The 21,791-nt window shown below is 38.0% G+C and overlaps 1 protein-coding gene across 1 annotated transcript in view; it reads left to right on the top strand.

The window, feature by feature from the left end:
• Nucleotides 1-21,791, top strand: part of LOC123535926 (protein wntless-like) — a 216,688-nt gene that overhangs the window by 43,346 nt on the left and 151,551 nt on the right. The window contains exon 5 of the mRNA XM_053529210.1: nucleotides 10,907-11,062. Coding sequence (XP_053385185.1) covers nucleotides 10,907-11,062 — 156 coding nt within the window. The remainder of the gene's footprint in view (nucleotides 1-10,906; nucleotides 11,063-21,791) is intronic.

The following is a 21,791-nucleotide window of genomic DNA, read 5'->3' as shown; positions in this document are numbered from 1 at the left end:
CATAGACTTATATAGGAAAAAAAGTTTAAAATTCTTCTTGCCTGAAACCACAACACATAGACCTTTGATATTTGGTTTGTAGCATTGTCTTATGGTCCTCAACCAAGATTGTTAAAATTGTACCCCTGGGGTCACTTAGTTATTATGTGAGTTATATAGGAAAAATACTTAAAAAAATCATCTGATCCTATTTCCAAGACTGTTTAATTATAATTACCTGATGACCCCAAGTAATATGATGTCACTGGACTGTGACCTTGACCTACTGGCCTACTTTCTTGTTTTTAGCTCACCTGAGCAATGCTCAGGTGAGTTTTTCTGAGCGCTCGATGTCCGGCGTCCGTCGTCTGTCGTCTGTCGTCCGTCAACATTTAGCTTGTGTATGCGATAGAGGCTGTATTTTTCAATTAATCTTCATGAATATTGGTCAGAATGATAACCTTGATGAAATCTAGGCCGAGTTCTAAAATGGGTCATCTCGGGTCAAAAACTAGGTCACTAGGTCAAATCAAAGAAAAACCTTGTGTATGCGATAGAGGCTGTATTTTTCAATTAATCTTCATGAATATTGGTCAGAATGATAACCTTGATAAAATCTAGGCCGAGTTCGAAAATGGGTCATCTTGGGTCAAAAACTAGGTCACTAGGTCAAATCAAAGAAAAACCTTGTGTATGCGATAGAGGCTGTATTTTTCAATTATTCTTCATGAATATTGGTCAGAATGATAACCTTGATTAAATCTAGGCTGAGTTCGAAAATGGGTCATCTCGGGTTAAAAACTAGGTCACTAGGTCAAATCAAAGAAAAAACCTTGTGTATGCGATAGAGGCTGTATTTTTCAATTGATCTTCATGAATATTGGTCAGAATGATTGCCTTGATGAAATCTAGGCCAAGTTCGAAAATGGGTCATCTCGGGTCAAAAACTAGGTCACTAGGTCAAATCAGAGAAAAACGTTGTGTATGCGATAGAGGCGGTATTTTTCAATTGATCTTCATGAATTTTGGTCAGAATGATTACTTTGATGAAATCTAGGCCGATTTCGAAAATGGGTCATCTCGGGTCAAAAACTAGGTCACTAGGTCAAATTAAGGAAAAACCTTGTGTATGCGATAGAGGCTGTATTTTTCAACTGATCTTCATGAATATTGGTCAGAATGTATGCCTTGATGAAATCTAGGCCGAGTTCGAAAATGGGTCATCTCGGGTTAAAAACTAGGTCACTAGGTCAAATCAAAGAAAAACCTTGTGTATGCGATAGAGGCTGTATTTTTCAATTATTCTTCATGAATATTGGTCAGAATGATAACCTTGATGAAATCTAGGCCGAGTTCGAAAATGGGTCATCTCGGGTTAAAAACTAGGTCACTAGGTCAAATCAAAGAAAAACCTTGTGTATGCGATAGAGGCTGTATTTTTCAATTGATCTTCATGAATATTGGTCAGAATGATTGCCTTGATCAAATCTAGGCCGAGTTCGAAAATGGGTCATCTGGGGTCAAAAACTAGGTCACTAGGTCAAATCAGAGAAAAACGTTGTGTATGCGATAGAGGCGGTATTTTTCAATTGATCTTCATGAATTTTGGTCAGAATGATTACCTTGATGAAATCTAGGCCGAGTTCGAAAATGGGTCATCTGGGGTCAAAAACTAGGTCACTAGGTCAAATCGAAGAAAAATCTTGTGTATGCGATAGAGACTGTTTTTTTCAATTGATTTTTATGAAATTTGGCCAGGATGATTGCCTTAATGAAATCTAGGTTGAATTTGAATATGGGTCATCTGAGGTCAAAAACAAGGTCACTTGGTCAAATCAAAGACAAAAGTTGTGTATGTGATAGAGGCTGTATTTTTCAATTGATCTTCATGAATTTTGGTTAGAATGATTGCCTTGATAAAATCTAGGTCGAGTTTGAACATGGGTCATCTAGGGTCAAAAACTAGGCCATATCTAAGAAAATGCTTGTTTTATCGCAAGAGACCAATTTTTTGGTCCAATCTTAATGAAAATTGGTCAGAATATTTGTTTCCATGAAATCACTAGGTCAAACATGTTTTACACTGTTATGGTGTGTTTCTTAGGTGAGCGACCTAGGGCCATCTTGGCCCTCTTGTTTAAGATACAGCTTGAAATTTTGATAACATACACAGTTTTGCACACAAATCATAAAACTGAATTTCATTGACCATGAATGTGACCTACTGACTTTCTTAATATTTTATCATCAGTTTGACATTTGAAACATGTAGCTCATATTACTCAGGTGAGCAATCCAGGGTCATCATGACCCTTTTGTTATAATTTACATAGATTTATATAGGGAAAAACTTTGAAAATCTTCTTGTACAAAACCACAGAGCCTAGGGCTTTGATATTTGGTATGTAGCGTCATCTAGTGGTCCTCTACCAAGATTGTTCAAATTATCCCCCTAAATATGGTTCCACCCTGGGGGTCACATGGTTTATATAGACTTATATAGGGAAAACTTTGAAAATCTTGTACAAAACCACATGGCCAGTGTAGGGCTTTGATATTTGGTATGTAGCATCATCTAGTGGTCCTCTACCAACTTTGTTCAAATTATCCCCCTAGGGTTAAATATGGCCCCGCCCTGGGGGTCCCAAGTTTAACATAGACTTATATAGGAAAAAAAGTTTAAAAATCTTCTTGCCTGAAACCACAACACATAGACCTTTGATATTTGGTTTGTAGCATTGTCTTATGGTCCTCAACCAAGATTGTTAAAATTGTACCCCTGGGGTCACTTAGTTATTATGTGAGTTATATAGGAAAAATACTTAAAAAAATCATCTGATCCTATTTCCAAGACTGTTTAATTATAATTACTTGATGACCCCAAGTAATATGATGTCACTGGACTGTGACCTTGACCTACTGGCCTACTTTCTTGTTTTTTAAGATACAGCTTGAAATTTTGATAACATACACAGTTTTGCACACAAATCATAAAACTGAATTTCATTGACCATGAATGTGACCTACTGACTTTCTTAATGTTTTATCATCAGTTTGACATTTGAAACATGTAGCTCATATTACTCAGGTGAGCAAGCCAGGGTCATCATGACCCTTTTGTTATAATTTACATAGATTTATATAGGGAAAAACTTTGAAAATCTTCTTGTCCAAAACCACAGAGCCTAGGGCTTTGATATTTGGTATGTAGCATCACCTAGTGGTCCTCTACCAAGATGATTCAAATTATTACTCTTGGGTCAAATATGACCCCGCCCCGGGGGTCACATGGTTTATATAGACTTATATATGGAAAAACTTTGAAAATCTTCTTGTCCAAACCACAAAGCCTAGGGCTTTGATATTTGTAATGTAGCATCATCTAGTAGTTCTCTACCAAGTTTGTTCAAATGATCCCCTTAGGGTCAAATATGGCCCCGCCCCAGGGGTCACTTGTTCATATAGACTTATGTAGGGAAAAGCTTTTAAAATCTTCTCATTAATAACCTACAACATTCAAATTTGGACCACATGTAGTTTTGAGTGGCAAGATGAACCTTGACATGAGTTGACCTTGATTTTGTCCTAGTGACCTACTTTCACATTTCTGTAGCTACAGCCTTCAAATTTGGACCACATGCATAGTTTTGTGCACAGAAAAAAACTGACCTTGATATTGACCTAGTGACTTACTTTCACATTTTTAGCTCACCTGTCACATAGTGACAAGGTGAGCTTTTGTGATCACCCATCGTCCGTCGTCCGTCGTCAGTCCGTCCGTCCGTGCGTCCGTGCGTCAACAATTTCGTGTCTGCACGATAGTGGTTTCATTTATGATTTTATTTTAACCAAACTTGCAAACAACTTGTATCACCATAAGATCTGGGTTCCTTTCTTGAACTGGCCAGATCCCATAATGGGTTCCAGAGTTATGGCCCCTGAAAGGGCCAAAATCAGCTAATTTGACCTTGTCTGCACAGTAGCAGCTTTATTTATGATTTGATTTTTACCAAACTGGCACACAACTTGTATCACCATAAGGTCTTGGTTCCTTTCTTGAACTGGCCAGATTCCATTATGGGTTCCAGAGTTATGGCCCCTGAAAGGGCCAGAATTAGCTATTTTGACCTTGTCTGCACAATAGCAGCTTCATTTATGATTTGATTTTAACCAAACTGGTATACAACTTGAATCACCATAAGATCTTGGTTCCTTTCTTCAACTGGCGAGATTCCATTATGGGTTCCAGAGTTATGGCCCCTGAAAGGGCTAGAATTAACTATTTTGACCTTGTCTGCACAATAGCAGCTTCATTTATGATTTGAATTTAATCAGACTTGCACAAAACTTGTGTCACCACAAGATCTTGGTTCCTTTCTTGAACTGGCCAGATTTCTTCATGGGTTCCAGAGGTATGGCCCCTTTAAAGGTCCAAAATTGGCTATTTTGGCTTTTGCAGCCATATAGAGACTTCATTTATGGTTTTATTTGATACAAACTTCCAGAATAACTTCAACAACAATTTTTCTTGGATTCCATGACAAATCAGATCCAAGTGTAGGTTCAGAGTTATTTTATATCTGATTACCTCCCCTGATTGTAATCAAAATGGATTTATATCAGTAAGTACTTATCTATATATAGGACTTATTTGAAATTTCATTATTGTCATTAGTTGGACTGAGCCAATCAGGGTAGATAACTATGGACTGATTTTATGTCAAATTACCTCCCTTTATTTCAAATTAAATGGGTATATCTCCGTAACTAATGAAGATACTGATCTGAAATTTCATTTATGTCAACAGATTTATTTGGCAGATCCTTCTTTTTTTCACTTACAATAATTTGTTTTTAATTACTTCCCTTTAACTTTACTATAAATAGCTTATTTTTAGTAACTTTTTTATTATTGGCCGTAGGGAAAAACCGAGACCACTTTTCTGTGGTACAACATGGATGGTACCTCCAATTTTTAGGTGTATTTTGACATATCTGTACCTTGTAAGAATTTTTTTTTCTTTTTGGTTAAATTTCTTCCCTTTGTTGTTACTGTCCTTTGGATTTAGATATTTTTTCTGAGGACCTTCTTGTCCTCAAGTGCATTGATAACAAGTGAGCGATATAGGGCCATCATGGCCCTCTTGTTTAAGGTACAGGCTTCAGATTTGGACCAACATGCATAGTTTTTTGTTCAGAAATGAAATTTGACCTTGATTTTGACCTGGTGACCTACTTTCACATTTCTCAAGCTACAGCCTTCAAATTTGGACCACATTCATAGTTTTGTGCACAGAAAAAGCTTTGACCTTGACATTGACCTAGTGACCTACTTTCACATTTTTGAAGGTACAGGCTTCAGATTTGGACCACATGCATAGTTTTGTGTACCAAAATGAACTTTGATCTTGAGATTGACCTAGTGACCTACTTTCACTTTTCAAGAATAATTTGGACCACATGCATATTTTTATGTCTCCCCAGGAGACATATTGTTTTTGCCCTGTCCGTCCGTCCGTCCGTACGTCACACTTCATTTCCGAGCAATAACTGGAGAACCATTTGACCTAGAACCTTCAAACTTCATTGGGTTGTAGGGCTGCTGGAGTAGACGACCCCTATTGTTTTTGGGGTCACTCCGTCAAAGGTCAAGGTCACAGGGGCCTGAACATTGAAAACCATTTCCGATCAATAACTAGAGAACCACTTGACCCAGAATGTTGAAACTTCATAGGATGATTGGTCATGAAGAGTAGATGACCCCTATTGATTTTGGGGTCACTCCGTCAAAGGTCAAGGTCACAGGGGCCTGAACATTGAAAACCATTTCCGATCAATTACTAGAGAACCACTTGACCCCGAATGTTGAAACTTCATAGGATGATTGGTCATGAAAAGTAGATGACCCCTATTGATTTTGGGGTCACTCCGTCAAAGGTCAAGGTCACAGGGGCCTGAACATTGAAAACCATTTCCGATCAATAACTAGAGAACCACTTGACCCCGAATGTTGAAACTTCATAGGATGATTGGTCATAAAGAGTAGATGACCCCTATTGATTTTGGGGTCACTCCATCAAAGGTCAAGGTCATAGGGGCCTGAACATGGAAAACCATTTCCAATCAATAACTAGAGAACCACTTGACCCACAATGTTGAAACTTCATAGGATGATTGTACATGCAAAGTAGATGACCCCTATCGATTTTGGGGTCACTCCATTAAAGGTCAAGGTCACAGGGACTGAACATTGAAAACCATTTCCGGTCAATAACTTGAGAACCACTTGACCCAGAATGTTGAAACTTAATAGGATGATTGGTCATGCAGAGTAGATGACCCCTAACGATTTTGGGGTCACTCTGTGAAAGGTTAAGGTCACAGGGGCCCGAACATTGAAAACCATTTCCGGTCAGTAACTTGAGAACCACTTGACCCAGAATGATGAAACTTCATAGGATGATTGGTCATGCAGAGTAGATGACCCCTAACGATTTTAGGGTCACTCTGTTAAAGGTCAAGGCCACAGGGGCCTGAACATGGAAAACCATTTCCAATCAATAACTTGAGAACCTCTCGACCCAGAATGTTGAAACTTCATAGGATGATTGTTCATGCAGAGTAAATGACCCCTATTTTTTTTGGGGCCACTCCGTTAAAGGTCAAGGTCACAGGGGCCTGAACATTGATAACCAGTTCTGATCAATAACTTGAGAACCACTTGACCCAGAATGTTGAAACTTCATAGGATGATTGAACATGCAGAGTAGATGACCCCTATTGATTTTGGGGTCAGTCTGTTAAAGGTCAAGGTCACAGTGGCCTGTTCATGTAAAATCATTTTTTGGAAATAACTTGAGAACCACTTGACCTACAATGTTGAAACTTAATAGGATGATTGGACATGCAGAGTAGATGACCCCTGTTTATTTTGAGGTCACTTGATCAAAGGTCAAGGTCACAGGAGCCTGAACAGTGACTTGAGAACCACTAGGCCAAGAGTGTTGAAATTTAGCGGGATGACTGGACATGCCAAGTAGATGATCCCTATTGCAGCCAACCATCAGTGTCTCTTTGATTTTTGCTCCTGATCCCTATTGACTTCTTGCCTATAGGACTTTGCATTGGGGGAGACATGCGCTTTTTTACAAAAGCATTTTCTAGTTGTGTTCTGAATTGAAATTTGACATTGATTTTTACCTAGTACAGTAGAAACTCCAAAAACCGGACCCTGTCCGGACCAAGTCAAAAGTCCGTTTTTTTGAGGATTCCGGTTTTCAGAGGATTTTGCACAAATTTCTGAGAGGATTTATATATTCTTATTCATTTCATCCTATTGTATCACATTTAATGTCTTGTAGGTTTTTTCTTTTCCCAAATCTGCTTTGTACATCTCTGTTATATATTAAAACTGAATTATTTTTAAACAAGAAAAAAAAAACGTCACTTAAAATGATACTTTATAATGAAAAAAATGTTTTGCTTATCGTTAGGACATAAATAGTCTAGCTTTGATAAATCAAGGAACATGCATCATGTGGATATCAATATTTAATAATTAATACCAATACCAATAATAATTAATAAGAATAAGAACTTTTTCATATTAAAAAAAAGATGTATGAAAAATCACGTATACATTAATAGATCAATTTAATTTCTCCTTATTATATTAAAATGTTTTGTACTTTATAAACTTATCTTTTATAGCTATATACAAAATACAAACACACAGACAAATGTTTTTCACACCTACTTAGGTAACATTTGTGATTGTTAGTTGGTAAACAAAAATTGTCACCTGCTTGAGATTATGTTTTTAAAATCAATTCAAAGTGATTTACACATAAGTTTTGACACTTGCTGTCCAGTTTTCAGAGGATTTTTTATGTACAATATTTCTTTTTGGCTATGAAAAACCGTCCAGTTTTCAGAATTTAGAGTTTCCGGTATTCAGAGTGCTTTTTAGCTCACATGTCACAAAGTGACAGTGTGAGCTTTTGTGATCGCGCAGCGTCCGTCGTCCGTCCGTGCGTCCGTCCGTCCGTGCGTAAACTTTTGCTTGTGACCTCTCTAGAGGTCACATTTTTCATGGGATCTTTATGAAAGTTGGTCTGAATGTTCATCTTGAAGATATCTAGGTCAAGTTCGAAACTGGGTCACGTGCGTTCAAAAACTAGGTCAGTAGGTCTAAAAATAGAAAAACATTGTGACCTCTCTAGAGGCCATATTTTACACAAGTTTTTCATGAAAATTGGTCAGAATGTTTACCTTGATGATATCTAGGTCAAGTTTGAAACTGGGTCACGTGCCATCAAAAACTAGGTCAGTAGGACAAATAATAGAAAAACCTTGTGACCTCTCTAGAGGCCATGTTTTTCAAGGGATCTGTATGAAAGTTGGTCTGAATGTTCATCTTGATGATATCTAGGTCAAGTTCGAAACTGGGTCAGCTGCGGTCAAAAACTAGGTCATTAGGTCGTAAAATAGAAAAACCTTGTGACCTCTCTAGAGGTCATACTTTTGAATGGATCTTCATGAAAATTGGTCAGAATGTTCACCTTGATGATATCTAGGTCAGGTTCGAAACTGGGTCACGTGCCATCAATAACTAGGTCAGTAGGTCAAATAATAAAAAAACCTTGTGACCTCTCTAGAGGCCATATTTTTCATGGGATCTGTATGAAGGTTGGTCTGAGTGTTCACCTTGATGATATCTAGGCCAAGTTCGAAACTGGTTCAACTGTGATTAAAAAGTAGGTCAGTAGGTCTAAAAATAGAAAAACCTTGTGACCTCTCTAGAGGCCATATTTTTCACAAGATCTTCATGAAAATTGGTCTGAATATTCACCTTGATGATATCTAGGTCAAGTTCGAAACTGGGTCATGTGCCTTCAAAAACTAGGTCAGTAGGTCAAATAATAGAAAAACCTTGTGACCTCTCTAGAGGCTATATTTTTCATGGGATCTGTATGAAAGTTGGTCTGAATGTTCATCTTGATGATATCTAGGTCAAGTTTGAAACTGGGTCAGCTGCGGTCAAAAACTAGGTCATTAGGTCTAAAAATAGAAAAACCTTGTGACCTGTCTAGAGGCCATACTTTTGAATGGATCTTCATGAAAATTGGTCAGAATGTTCACCTTGATGATATCTAGGTCAAGTTTGAAACTGGGTCACATGCCCTTAATAACTAGGTCAGTAGGTCAAATAATGAAAAAACCTTGTGACCTCTCTGGAGGCCATATTTTTCATGGGATCTGAATGAAGGTTGGTCTGAATGTTCATCTTTATGATATCTAGGTCAAGTTCAAAACTGGGTCACATGAGCTCAAAAACTAGGTCACTATGTCAAATAATAGAAAAAAAAACGACGTCATACTCAGTTCAAAACTGGGTCATGTTGGGACAGGTGAGCGATTCAGGACCATCATGGTCCTCTTGTTTAACTGTACTTATAAGGGAAAAACTTGGACTTTGAAAATCGGATGATTTTCAGAGGATTCTGGTTTTTGGAGGGTCCGTTTTCGGAGTTTCTACTGTACCTACTTTCACATTTCTCAAGCTACAGCCTCCAAATTTGAAGCACATGCACAGTTTTGTATACCAAAATGAACTTTGACCTTGAAATTGATCTAGTGACCTACAGCTTTCAAATTTGGACCACATGCATGGACCACATGCACAGTATTGTGTACCGAAATGAATTTTGACCTTAATTTTGACCTGAAATTGATCTAGTGACCTACAGCTTTCAAATTTGGACCACAAGCGTGGACCACATGCACAGTGTTGTGTACCGAAATGAATTTTGACCTTGAGCTAGCCCGCCCGCTTAGCTCAGTAGGTAAGAGCGTTGGTCTACGGATCTCGGGGTCGCGAGTTCGATCCTCGGGCGGGCATATGTTCTCTGTGACTGTTTGATAAACGACATTATGTCTGAAATCTTTAGTCCTCCACCTCTGATTCCTGTAGGGAAGTTGGCAGTTACTTGCGGAGAACAGGTTTGTACTAGTACAGAATCCAGGAATACTGGTAAGGTTAACTGCCCGCCGTTACATGACTGAAATACTGTTGAAAAACGGCGTTAAACCCAAAACAAGCAAACAAACAAACATTGACCTTGAGCTTGTCTTGAAATTTGGAACATTAAAAAATTTGCTCAATAGTGGGCACCAAGATCACTCTGTGATCTCTTGTTTGTCCAGAGCACTATTCAGCACTATTCAAGATATTGACTTTACAGTTACATGGTGATGAGGTGATTTGAGGAGTGCAGCAGTGCACTTTCTCCGACCCTGCACTACTGAGCCTCCTGTCTCCCCCTCCTCAACCCCCCCCCCCCCCCCCCCCCCCCCCCCCAAAAAAAAAAAAAAAAGAAAGAATTCTTTACACGTTTTAGCTCATCTGAACACATGGCAGTTGTCCAAGCATCTGTCCTTCCGGTCGTCCATCCGTCATCAACAATTTCTTTAAACGACATCTTTTCAAAAACCACTAAATGGCCTGACTGTTCCTATGGGGTCTTCTTTGAAAGTTGTTCAGATGGTTCTGCTTAGTTGCACATAGCGGCCACCAGAGCTAAGAATAGAAAATCTTCAAACGACTTCCTCCTAAACGAGTGGTCGGATTTTAAATAATCATTCTTAGTATTCCATCACTGCTGCCATACCAAACCCCACAATCCCTCACCCTCTGTCACATTACATCTCCCCTCGCCCCCACACACCCTCTAATGTAGTACTGCGGGCGCATATTGCCCCCTTTGTGGAACTCTGGTTGGAAAATACACTGATGGTGTGGGGATAAGGGGTTTGTCATTTATTAAGGGGATGGTGTTAATTAATGAATATGTAGTAGTTATGTTTTGTACACATCACATTATCATTTGGTAATATTATTTAATGTAACATTTTTTTGTAATTTTAGAAAGAAAATGGATATGCTTATGAATGTGACTTGCTGTCATTTTTTGAACTGGGCAGTATTCACCATGACTACTACCTTGTAAATATCAAAGTTCCAGTAGAACCATACAAAGGGATCAACATGGGAATAGGAAAACTCAGGGACATTACCCTTGTTGTAAGTATTAATATGTTAATAGTTTTTAGCTTGACTATTCAAAGAATATGGAGAGCTATACTACTCGCCCCGGTGTCAGCATTGGTTAAAGTTTTTAGCTCACTGAGCACAAAGTGCTCATGGTGAGCTATTGTGATCACGCTGTGTCCGTCCGTCGTCAACAATTGTGTTTAAACAACATCTCCAACACCACTGAATGGATTTTAATGAAACTTGGCATGGATATTCCTTGGATGGTCTTCTACCAAAGTTGTTCAAACGGTTCCCCTTGGTTGCACATATTGGCCGCCAGAGCTAAAAATAAAAAAATTATCTCCTCCTAAACCAATGGTTCGATTTTGAAATAATTTCACACAACCCTCTACCAAGATTGTTCAAATTATTCTGATTAGTCAAAAAACATGGCTGCCAGAGGACGTGGTCACTTTTCTCTATATTCTTGAATATTCATTCTTTATTGCATAATAAGGCCTCCGGCCCATACACAAGAGAAATACAGAACATATAACATCTAATTACATGTGTGAAGCAAAGGTCATTTACATTTACATAATAATATTATAAGGTACTTGTCAATTAGTATTGTACAGTAAACACATATCAGTATATTTTGTACCTGTTACCAAATACATGTTCAAGTAAAGTCTGAAATTAGCCAACTTCTTTCTTTAAAAGCATGATATATATACATTGCTAGGTTTCTAATAATTTCATCACTTTCTTTTGACATTAGGTCATAAAATTTTTGTATTTTAGCATTGTTAACAAAGTGGTATGGAATGTATAATGACCGAATATTTGAATACAAAGGACATATAAGTACAAAATGAAATTCGTCTTCAATAACAGCTTCACAATATGGACAGTCACGATGTTCTCTATCTAAACCAATATGTCAACCTTTTTAGCTCACCTGTCACAAAGTGACAAGGTGAGCTTTTGTGATCGTGCGGTGTCCGTCGTCCGTGCGTGCATCCGTGCGACCGTGCGTCCGTAAACTTTTCCTTGTGACATCTCTAGAGGTCACATTTTTCATGGGATCTTTATGAAAATGGGTCAGAATGTTCATCTTGGTAAATTCTAGGTCAAGTTCGAAACTGGGTCACGTGCCATCAAAAACTAGGTCAGTAGGTCTAAAAATAGAAAAACCTTGTGACCTCTCTAGAGGCCATAATTTTCAATGGATCTTCATGAAAATTGGTCAGAATGTTCACCTTGATGATATCTAGGTCAAGTTCGAAACTGGATCACGTGCGATCAAAAACTAGGTCAGTAGGTCTAAAAATAGAAAAACCTTGTGACCTCTCTAGAGGCCATATATTTCACAAAATCTTCATGAAAATTGGTCAGAATGTTCACCTTGATGATATTTAGGTCAAGTTCGAAACTGGGTCATGTGTCATCAAAAACTAGGTCAGGAGGTCTAAAAATAGAAAAACCTTGTGACCTCTCTAGAGGCCATATTTTTCACTAGATCTTCATGAAAATTGGTCAGGTCGTTCACTTTGATGATATCTAGGTCAAGTTCGAAACTGGGTCACGTGCGGTCAAAAACTAGGTCAGTAGATCTAAAAATAGAAAAACCTTGTGACCTTTCTAGAGGCCATATATTTCACAAGATCTTCATGAAAATTGGTCAGAACGTTCACCTTGATGATATCTAGGTCAAGTTCGAAACTGGGTCACGTGCCGTCAAAAACTAGGTCAGTAGGTCAAATAATAGAAAAACCTTGTGACCTCTCTAAAGGCCATATTTTTCATGGGATCTGTATGAAAGTTGGTCTGAATGTTCATCTTGATGATATCTAGGTCAAGTTCGAAACTGGGTCACGTGCGGTCAAAAACTAGGTCAGTAGGTCTAAAAATAGAAAAACCTTGTGACCTCTCTAGAGGCCATATATTACATGAAATCTTCATGAAAATTGGTCAGAATGTTCACCTTGATGATATCTAAGTCAAGTTCGAAAGTGGGTCACGTGCCTTCAAAAACTAGGTCAGTAGGTCAAATAATAGAAAAACCTTGTGGCCTCTCTAGAGGCCATATTTTCCATGGGATCTGTATGAAAGTTGGTTTGAATGTTCATCTTGATGATATCTAGGTCAAGTTCGAAAGTGGGTCACGTGCCATCAAAAACTAGGTCAGTAGGTCAAATAATAGAAAAACCTTGTGACCTCTCTAAAGGCCATATTTTTTAATGGATCTTCATGAAAGTTGGTCTGAATGTTCATCTTGATGATATCTAGATCAAGTTCGAAACAGGGTCATGTGCGGTCAAAAACTAGGTCAGTAGGTCTAAAAATAGAAAAACCTTGTGACCTCTCTAGAGGCCATACTTGTGAATGGATCTCCATAAAAATTGGTCAGAATGTTCATCTTGATGATATCTAGGTCAAGTTCAAAAGTGGGTCACGTGCCATCAAAAAGTAGGTCAGTAGGACAAATAATGAAGAAACGTTGTGACCTCTCTAGAGGCCATATTTTTCATGGGATCTGTATGAAAGTTTGTCTGAATGTTTATCTTGATGATATCTAGGCCAAGTTTGAAACTGGGTCAACTGCGATCAAAAACTGGGTCAGTAGGTCTTGAAATAGAAAAACCTTGTGACCTCTCTAGAGGCCATACCCTTGAATGGATCTTCATGAAAATTGGTCAGAATGTTCACCTTGATGATATCTAGGTCAAGTTTGAAACTGGGTCACGTGCCTTAAAAAACTAGGTCAATAGGTCAAATAATAGAAAAACCTTGTGACCTCACTAGAGACCATATTTTTCAATGGATCTTCATGAAAATTGGTCAGAATTTTTATCTTGATAATATCTAGGTCAAGTTCAAAACTGGGTCACATGAGCTCAAAAACTAGGTCACTATGTCAAATAATAGAAAAAACGACGTCATACTAAAAACTGGATCATGTGGGAAGAGGTGAGCAATTCAGGACCATCATGGTCCTCTTGTTCAATCATGAGATTATGTGAAGAACGTCGAAAATTTGCCATACAGGATCGGAATTTTGCTATATCTACAACAGTAACATACTTCTCAACATTGTACATAGGTTTTAAATGTATATAGTGACAAAGTTTACTACTTTCATTGCATCTAGTCCTCCAGTTTTGAACATATTGGTCTTTCAACCTTTGTTCAAATTGAAACAGAAAATAGCGTGGGTTAGCGACTTCTTGGCGTTCCGAAATATATCCAAATCCGTTAGTATATAAATATTGTTTTACATCTGTAACCCAATTTATATAACCTAAATTAGCATATAGGAATAAGGTCAGTAATTCGGTCGAAAATGTGCTTCCGTGTTGTATCGAAAGAAGTCCATAATAAATAGATCCTAATTTTCCCATTTTTTGCGCAAATTTGTGTAGAACGAGTGCTTTAATCACCATTTTTCACTACTAGAATACATTCTGCATGAAATGAGACGGTTTTCATGTTCATACACCCCACATGGCAAGTTTTGCAGATTGAAACTGGAAGTAGGTGTTTACTGCGCGGACGAGAGCAAATATGCGCCATTTTTAGGGTAGCAGACCACAACTGACTGGCATTTCACTAGGAACTACATAACCCCCTATTTTCTTTTTATTTTTTCGTTAATTTGTGATAGAACTTTCATGAAAAATAGGTGTAGACAAAAGTGATGTTCTCTAAAGATACGTCAAGACGACCTGAAGTTGTCGTTTTTTATATGAAACAAAGAAGGATTTGAATTACTGACCTTCAACCATAACATAAAAGCATTTCATAGCACAGTTTGATATATCTGTTTCTAGGCAAAGTTAGCAAACGCATCCAGTATTTGATACAACGTTTAGCTGAGTATATATACATGGGGAACCTACCAACATCCTCAAGAACAGCATCGTTACATGCACTTCTGTTCACTTTAAGAAAGCGTTTGCACGCATATACCTGTATTGATTCGACACATTGCATATGTTTTAGTCCCCATAGTTCTGAACCATATAGTAACACAGCCGCAACTTTTGTATCAAATATTTTAAAGAACGTTTTATAAGGTAAACATTGCAAATTTTGTAGAGAATTAAAAATATATATCAGAACTTTTTTCGCTTTAACCGACATAGCTTCAGCCATTTTGTATAAAGACAGTCTGTTAGAAAAATATATGTATTTAGTGGAAACATTAAAAATCTTCTTCTGTGAAACTGCTAGCCCGATTTTAAAATAATGAAATAGTAAAAAATGCATATTTTCACCTTGTGACGCACATAGCTCAAAAAGTATTTCATATAAATTGAAACCTTGCATCAATCTTTATCATAATATGAACTTGCGTACCTCCTATTTTTACCTCCTATTTTTCATTTAGCTCATAAAGTATTTCATATGAATTGATGAAACCTTGCATGAGTCTTTATCATGATATGAACTTTTGCACCTTCCATTTTTCGTCTGGCTCAGCCCCCTATTTCCAGGGTTACGGCCTCTGAAATAGTAAAAAATGCACATTTTCACCTTGTGACGCGCCTAGCTCAAAAAGTATTTGATGTAAATGACCACTGCCTTGTAAATATCCAAGTTCCAGTAGAACTATACAAAGGGATCAACATGGGAATAGGAAAACTCTGGGACATTACCCTTGTTGTAAGTATTAATATGTTAATAGTTTTTAGCTTGACTATTTAAAGAATATGGAGAGCTATACTACTCACCCCGGTGTCAGCATTGGTTAAAGTTTTTAGCTCACTGAGCACAAAGTGCTCATGGTGAGCTATTCTGATCACGCTGTGTCCGTCATGCATCTGTCCGTCGTCGCCATCGTGTTTAACCAACATCTCCAAAACCACTGAATGGATTTTGATGAAACTTTTGTGCACTTTCACTTTATCTCAGTCATTACTGAACGGATTTGATTCAAACTTAAGATAGTTGTTCCACATCATCACAAGGTTCGTAACTCTGGCACCAATTTTTCATGAATTATGCCCCCTTTTTAGCTCACCTGAGCACAAAGTGCTCAAAGGTGAGCTTTTGTGATCGCCCTGTGTCTGTCGTCAGTCGTCAACAATTTGACTGTTAACACTAGAGGTCACATTTTTGGCCCAATCTTAATGAAACTTGGTCAGAATGTTATCCTTAATAAAATCTTGGATGAGTTTGATATTGGGTCATCTGGGATCAAAAACTAGGTCACCAAGTCAAATCAAAGGAAAAGCTTGTTAACACTCTAGAGGTCACAATTTTGGCCCAATCTTAATGAAACTTGGTCAGAGTGTTATCCTCAGTAAAGTCTTGGACCAGTTCGATATTGGGTCATCTGGGGTCAAAAACTAGGTCACCATGTCAGATCAAAGGAAAAGCTTGTAAACACTGTAGAGGCCACATTTATGACTGTGTCTTCATGAGACTTGATCAGAATATTAATCTTGATGATCTCAAGGTCCAGTTTGAATCTGTATCATGTAGGATCAAAAACTAGGTCACCAGGTCAAATCAAAGGAAAAGCTGTAGAGGCCACCTTTATGACCATATCTTAATATAACTTGGTCAGAATGTTAAATTTGATGATCTTTAGGTCAAGTTCGAATCTGGGTCATGTCGGGTCAAAAACTAGGTCACCGGGTCAAATCAAAGGAAAAGCTAGTTACCACTTGAGAGGCCACATTTATGACCATATCTTAATGAAAATTGGTCAGAATGTTAATCTTGATGATCTATAGGTCAAATTCAAAAATGGGGCAGGTGGGGCCAAAAACTAGGTCACTAGGTCAAATCAAAGGAAAATCTTGTTAACACTCTTGAGGCTACATTTATGAATTTATCTTCATGAAACTTAGTCATAATGTTTAACTTGATGATCTTTAGGTCAAGTTCGAATCTGGGTCATGTCGAGTCAAAAACTAGGTCACCGGGTTCTAATCAAAGGAAAAGCTAGTTAACACTTGAGAGGCCACATTTATGACCATATCTTAATGAAACTTGGTCAGAATGTTAATCTTTATGATCTTTAGGTCAATAGGTCAGGTGAGCAATACAGGGCCTTCATGGCCCTCTTGTTACTTAAAATTTTATGTTAATTTTGATGCATTTTCACTATATCTTTGTTATTTCAGAAGGGATTTGATTCAAACTTAAAATAATCGTTCATCATCATCACCTACATCATTTGACACAAGGACCATAACTGTGACTGTATTTTATGAGGTATCCCCCTTTTTTCATCACCTACATCATTTGACACAAGGACCATAACTGTGACTGTATTTTATGAGGTATCCCCCTTTTTTAGCTCACCTGAGCCAATAGTCTCCTGTGACAGCTCTTGTTTGGGTCATTTGATCAAAGGTCAAAGTCACAGGGACCAGAACATGGAAAATGGTTTTCAATCAATAACTTGAGAATCATTTGAACCAGAACCTTCAAACTTCGTAGGATGATAGTACTTACAGATTAGATGCCCCTTATCGTTTTTGGGGTCACTTGAGCTAAGGTCAAGGTCAAAGGGACCTGAACATGGAAAAACCCTTCCAATCAATTACTTGAGAAGCACTTGACCCAGAATGTTGAAACTTCATAGGATGATTGGATATGCAGAGTAGATGACCCCTATTGATTTTTGGGTCCCTCGATCAAAGGTCAAGGCCACAGGGGCATGAACATGGAAAACAGTTTCAGATCAATAACTTGAGAACCACCTGACCCAGAATGTTGAAACTTCATAGGATGATTGGACATGCAAGGTAGATGATCCCTACTGCAGCCAACTATCAGTGTCTCTTTGACTTTCACTCCTGTCCCCTATTGACTTCTTGCTTATTACGACTATGCACTGGGGTAGACATGAGCTTTTCTACAAAAGCATCACCTAGTTACACACAAATGGTCCTTATGTCACCCTCTACCAAGATTTTCCAAATTATTCTGATTCGTCAAAAAATATGGCTGCCATAGGGCGTGGTCACTTTTCCCTACATGTATTTAGTGTAAACTTTAAAAATTTTCTTCTGTGAAATTGCTAGCCTGGTTTTAAAATAAATAATTTTACACAAATGGTCCTTGTGTGACCCTCTACCAAGATTGTTCAAATTATTTCCCTAGGGTCAAATATGGCCCCGCCCCAGGGGTCACATGGTTTATATAGACTTATATAGGGAAAACTTTGAAAATCTTCTTGTACAAAACCATATGGCCTAGTGCTTTGATATTTGGTATGTAGCATCATCTAGTAGTCCTCTACCAAGATTGTTCAAATTATCCCCCTAGGGTCAAATATGGCCCCGCCCAGGGGTCACATGGTTTATATAGACTTATATAGGGAAAACTTTGAAAATCTTCTTGTACAAAACCACATGGCCTAGGGCTTTGATATTTGGTATGTAGCATCATCTAGTGTTCCTCTACCAAGATTGTTCAAATTATCCCCCTAGGGTCAAATGTGGCCCCACCCCGGGTGTCGCAAGTTTTACATAGACTTTTATAGGAAAAAAAGTTTAAAAATCTTCTTGTCTGAAACCACAACACTTAGACCTTTGATATTTGGTTTGTAGCATTGTCTTATGGTCCTCAACCAAAATTATATAAATTGTACCCTGGGGTGAAAAGAGGCCCTGCCCTGGGGGTCCCAAGTTTTATATAGACACTTTAAAAATCTTGTCAGAAACCATACGACCTAGGCTTTTGATATTTGGTATGATGCATTGTCTAGTAGTCCTCTACCAAAATTGTTCAAATTATGCCCCTGGGGTTAAAAGAGGCCCCGCTCTGGGGTAACTTAGTTATTATGTGAGTTATATAGGAAAAATGCTTAAAAAATCATCTGATCCTATTTCCAAGACTATTTAATTATAATTACCTGATGACCCCAAGTAATATGATGTCACTTGATCGTGACCTTGACCTACTGACCTACTTTCTTGTATTTTAAGATACAGCCTTGAAATATTGATGACTTACACAGTTTTGCACACAAATCGTAAAACTGAATTTCATTGACAATGACCTACTGACTTTCTTAATATTTTATCATCAGTTTGACATTTGAAACATGTAGCTCATATTACTCAGGTGAGCGATCCAGGGTCATCATGACCCTCTTGTTTAATAATTTTACACAAATGTTTCTTCGGTGACCCTTTATGAAGATTGTTCAGATAATTCTGATTTGTGAGTAACATGTCTACCACTTTTCCCTATATTTATATAGTGGAACCTTAAAAAATCTCATTGTCAGAAACTGCTGGCCCTTTATGAAGATTGTACAAATATACTATTTCATAATAATTTCACAGACATTTTCTTGCATGAATTTTAGCTCACCTGAGCAATGCTCATGGTGAGCAATTGAGATCAAGCTGTGTCTGTTGTCCGGCGTGTGTCTGTCCGTCCGTCATCAACAGTTGTGTTTCAAAGACATCTCTAAAACCACTGAATGGATTTTGATGAAACTTGGCATGGATGTTCCTTGGATGGTCCTCTACCAAAGTTGTTTGGTTGCACATGGGGCCCGCCAGAGCTAAAAAAAGAAAAATCTTCAAATGACATCTCCTCCTAAACCGGTGGTGCGATTTTGAAATAATTTCACAGAAATGGTTCACAAAATTTCACGCAAATATCAGCTTCTACCAAGATTGTTCAAATTAAACAGATTCTTCAAAAAACATGGCCGCCAGGAGATACGTGTGATCACTTTTCCCTATATGTATATAGTGGAAATTTAAAGTCTTCTTGTATGGAACTGCTGGCCCGATTTTAAAATAATTTCACACAATTGGTCCTTGTGTGACCCTCTACCGAGGTTGTTCAAATTATTTTGTTTTGTCAAAAAACATGGCCGCCAGAGGGCGTGGTCACTTTTCCCTTCATGTGTATAGTAGAAACTTAGGAAATCTTCTTGTATGAAACTGTAATTGTAATGTCTACTGTAATTGTTCAAATTATTGCCCTAGGTTCAAAAATGTGTGTGACATGACTGTATATAATATAGGCTAACATAGAAGAAACCTAACTCTGTACAAACACACATGCAGCCTTGTACACAGGTGAGAGCTTTAGGGTCAATGACCCTCTTGTTTTCCAAAACTGTTCAAGCAAGCAGTGTAATTCAGGTGAGTGATCTCACTGGCACCAGAACAGAAAGAAAATGTCTCTGACTTGTTATACCTTACCCCTAGGTATTCTATAAGAACCATGGTCATGAAGGGGAAAATATACTAACCCGTTTCAATGGCGCATTTCATACCTAAAACGTGCAGTTCGGTAAATGTGTACTATGGATATCAAACAAGTGGTAATTTATCTTCGATTGTGTACTGGTCACATTTCTTCAATACATCATTCTGATCTTAGAAAAACAATGCGTAGTTTATAGTTATTTAAACGTTACACAAAAAACTTGCTTGAACTTCCCTGGTGAAGTTCCGTTCTAGATTACAAAACCATTCTGACTGGCTGTTGTGAAAATGTATGTCAATCGTCATTTAACTACACCTGCTCGCTAAAATTTGAAAATGCAGCATAAATGTGCAAAATGAAGAAAATAAACAGAACAGATGCAGACTAATGTACGATTTTAAATTAAAGATCATATATAAGATGAATTTCATTCATCATTTCAAGATTTTGTGTAAAATTGTGATTTTTAGCTCACCAGAGCCAAAGGCTCTGGGTGAGCTATTCTGATCACTCACCGTCCGGCATCCGTCGTCTGGCATCCGTCGTTCGTTGTCTGGCATCCGTCGTCCGTTGTCCGTCGTCCGTAAACTTTTACTTTAAACGACAGCTCCTCTTAAACCGCTAGGCCAATTTCATCCAAGCTTCACAGGAATGTTCCTTGGGTGAAGCTCTACAAAAATTGTTCAAAGAATTGAATTCCATGCAGAACTCTGGTTGCCAAGGAAAAACTTTAAAAATCTTCTTCTCAAAAACCAGAAGCCTTAGAGCTTAGATATTTTGTGTGAAGCATTTGCCTAGTGGACCTCTACCAATTTTGTTCAAATCATGACCCCGCCCCAGGGGTCACTTGATTTTACATAGGAAAATCTTAAAAAATCTTCTTCTCAAAAACCGGAAGCCCTAGAGCTTAGATATTTGACATGTAGCATTGCCTAGTGGACCTCTACTAAAGTGTTCAAATCATGACCCCGGGGTCAAAATTGACCCCGCCCCAGTGGTCACATGATTTTACATAGATTTCTATAGGAAAATCTTTAAAAAAATTTAAAAAATAAACCAGAAGGCCTAGAGCTTAGATATTTGACATGTAGCATTGCCTAGTGGACCTCTACAAAATTTATTCAAATCATGACCCCTGGGGTCAAAATTGACCCCACCCCAGGGGTCACTTGATTTTACATAGGAAAATCTTCAAAATTTTTCTAAATATAAACCAGAAGGCCTAGAGCTTAGGTATTTCACATGTAGCATTGCCTAGTGGACCTCTACAAAATTATGCAAATCTTGACCTCCGGGGTCAAATTGACCCCACCCCATGGGGTTACTTGATTGTACATAGAAAAATCTTCAAAATTTCCTAAAAATAAACCAGAAGGCCTAGAGCTTAGATATTTGACATGTAGCATTGCCTAGTGGACCTCTACAAAATTTGTTCAAATCATGACCCCCGGGGTCAAAATTGACCCCGCCCCAGGGGTCACTTGATTTTACATAGAAAATCTTCAAAATTTTTCTAAAAATAAACCAGAAGGCCTAGATCTTGGATAATTGACATGTTGCATTGCCTAGTAGACTTCTACAA

The sequence above is a fragment of the Mercenaria mercenaria genome, chromosome 17 (assembly GCF_021730395.1).
Source record: "Mercenaria mercenaria strain notata chromosome 17, MADL_Memer_1, whole genome shotgun sequence".
Taxonomy (NCBI): domain Eukaryota; kingdom Metazoa; phylum Mollusca; class Bivalvia; order Venerida; family Veneridae; genus Mercenaria; species Mercenaria mercenaria.
The sequence above is the reverse complement of the archived record's forward strand: the minus strand, read 5'-3'. Positions and strand labels throughout refer to the sequence as shown.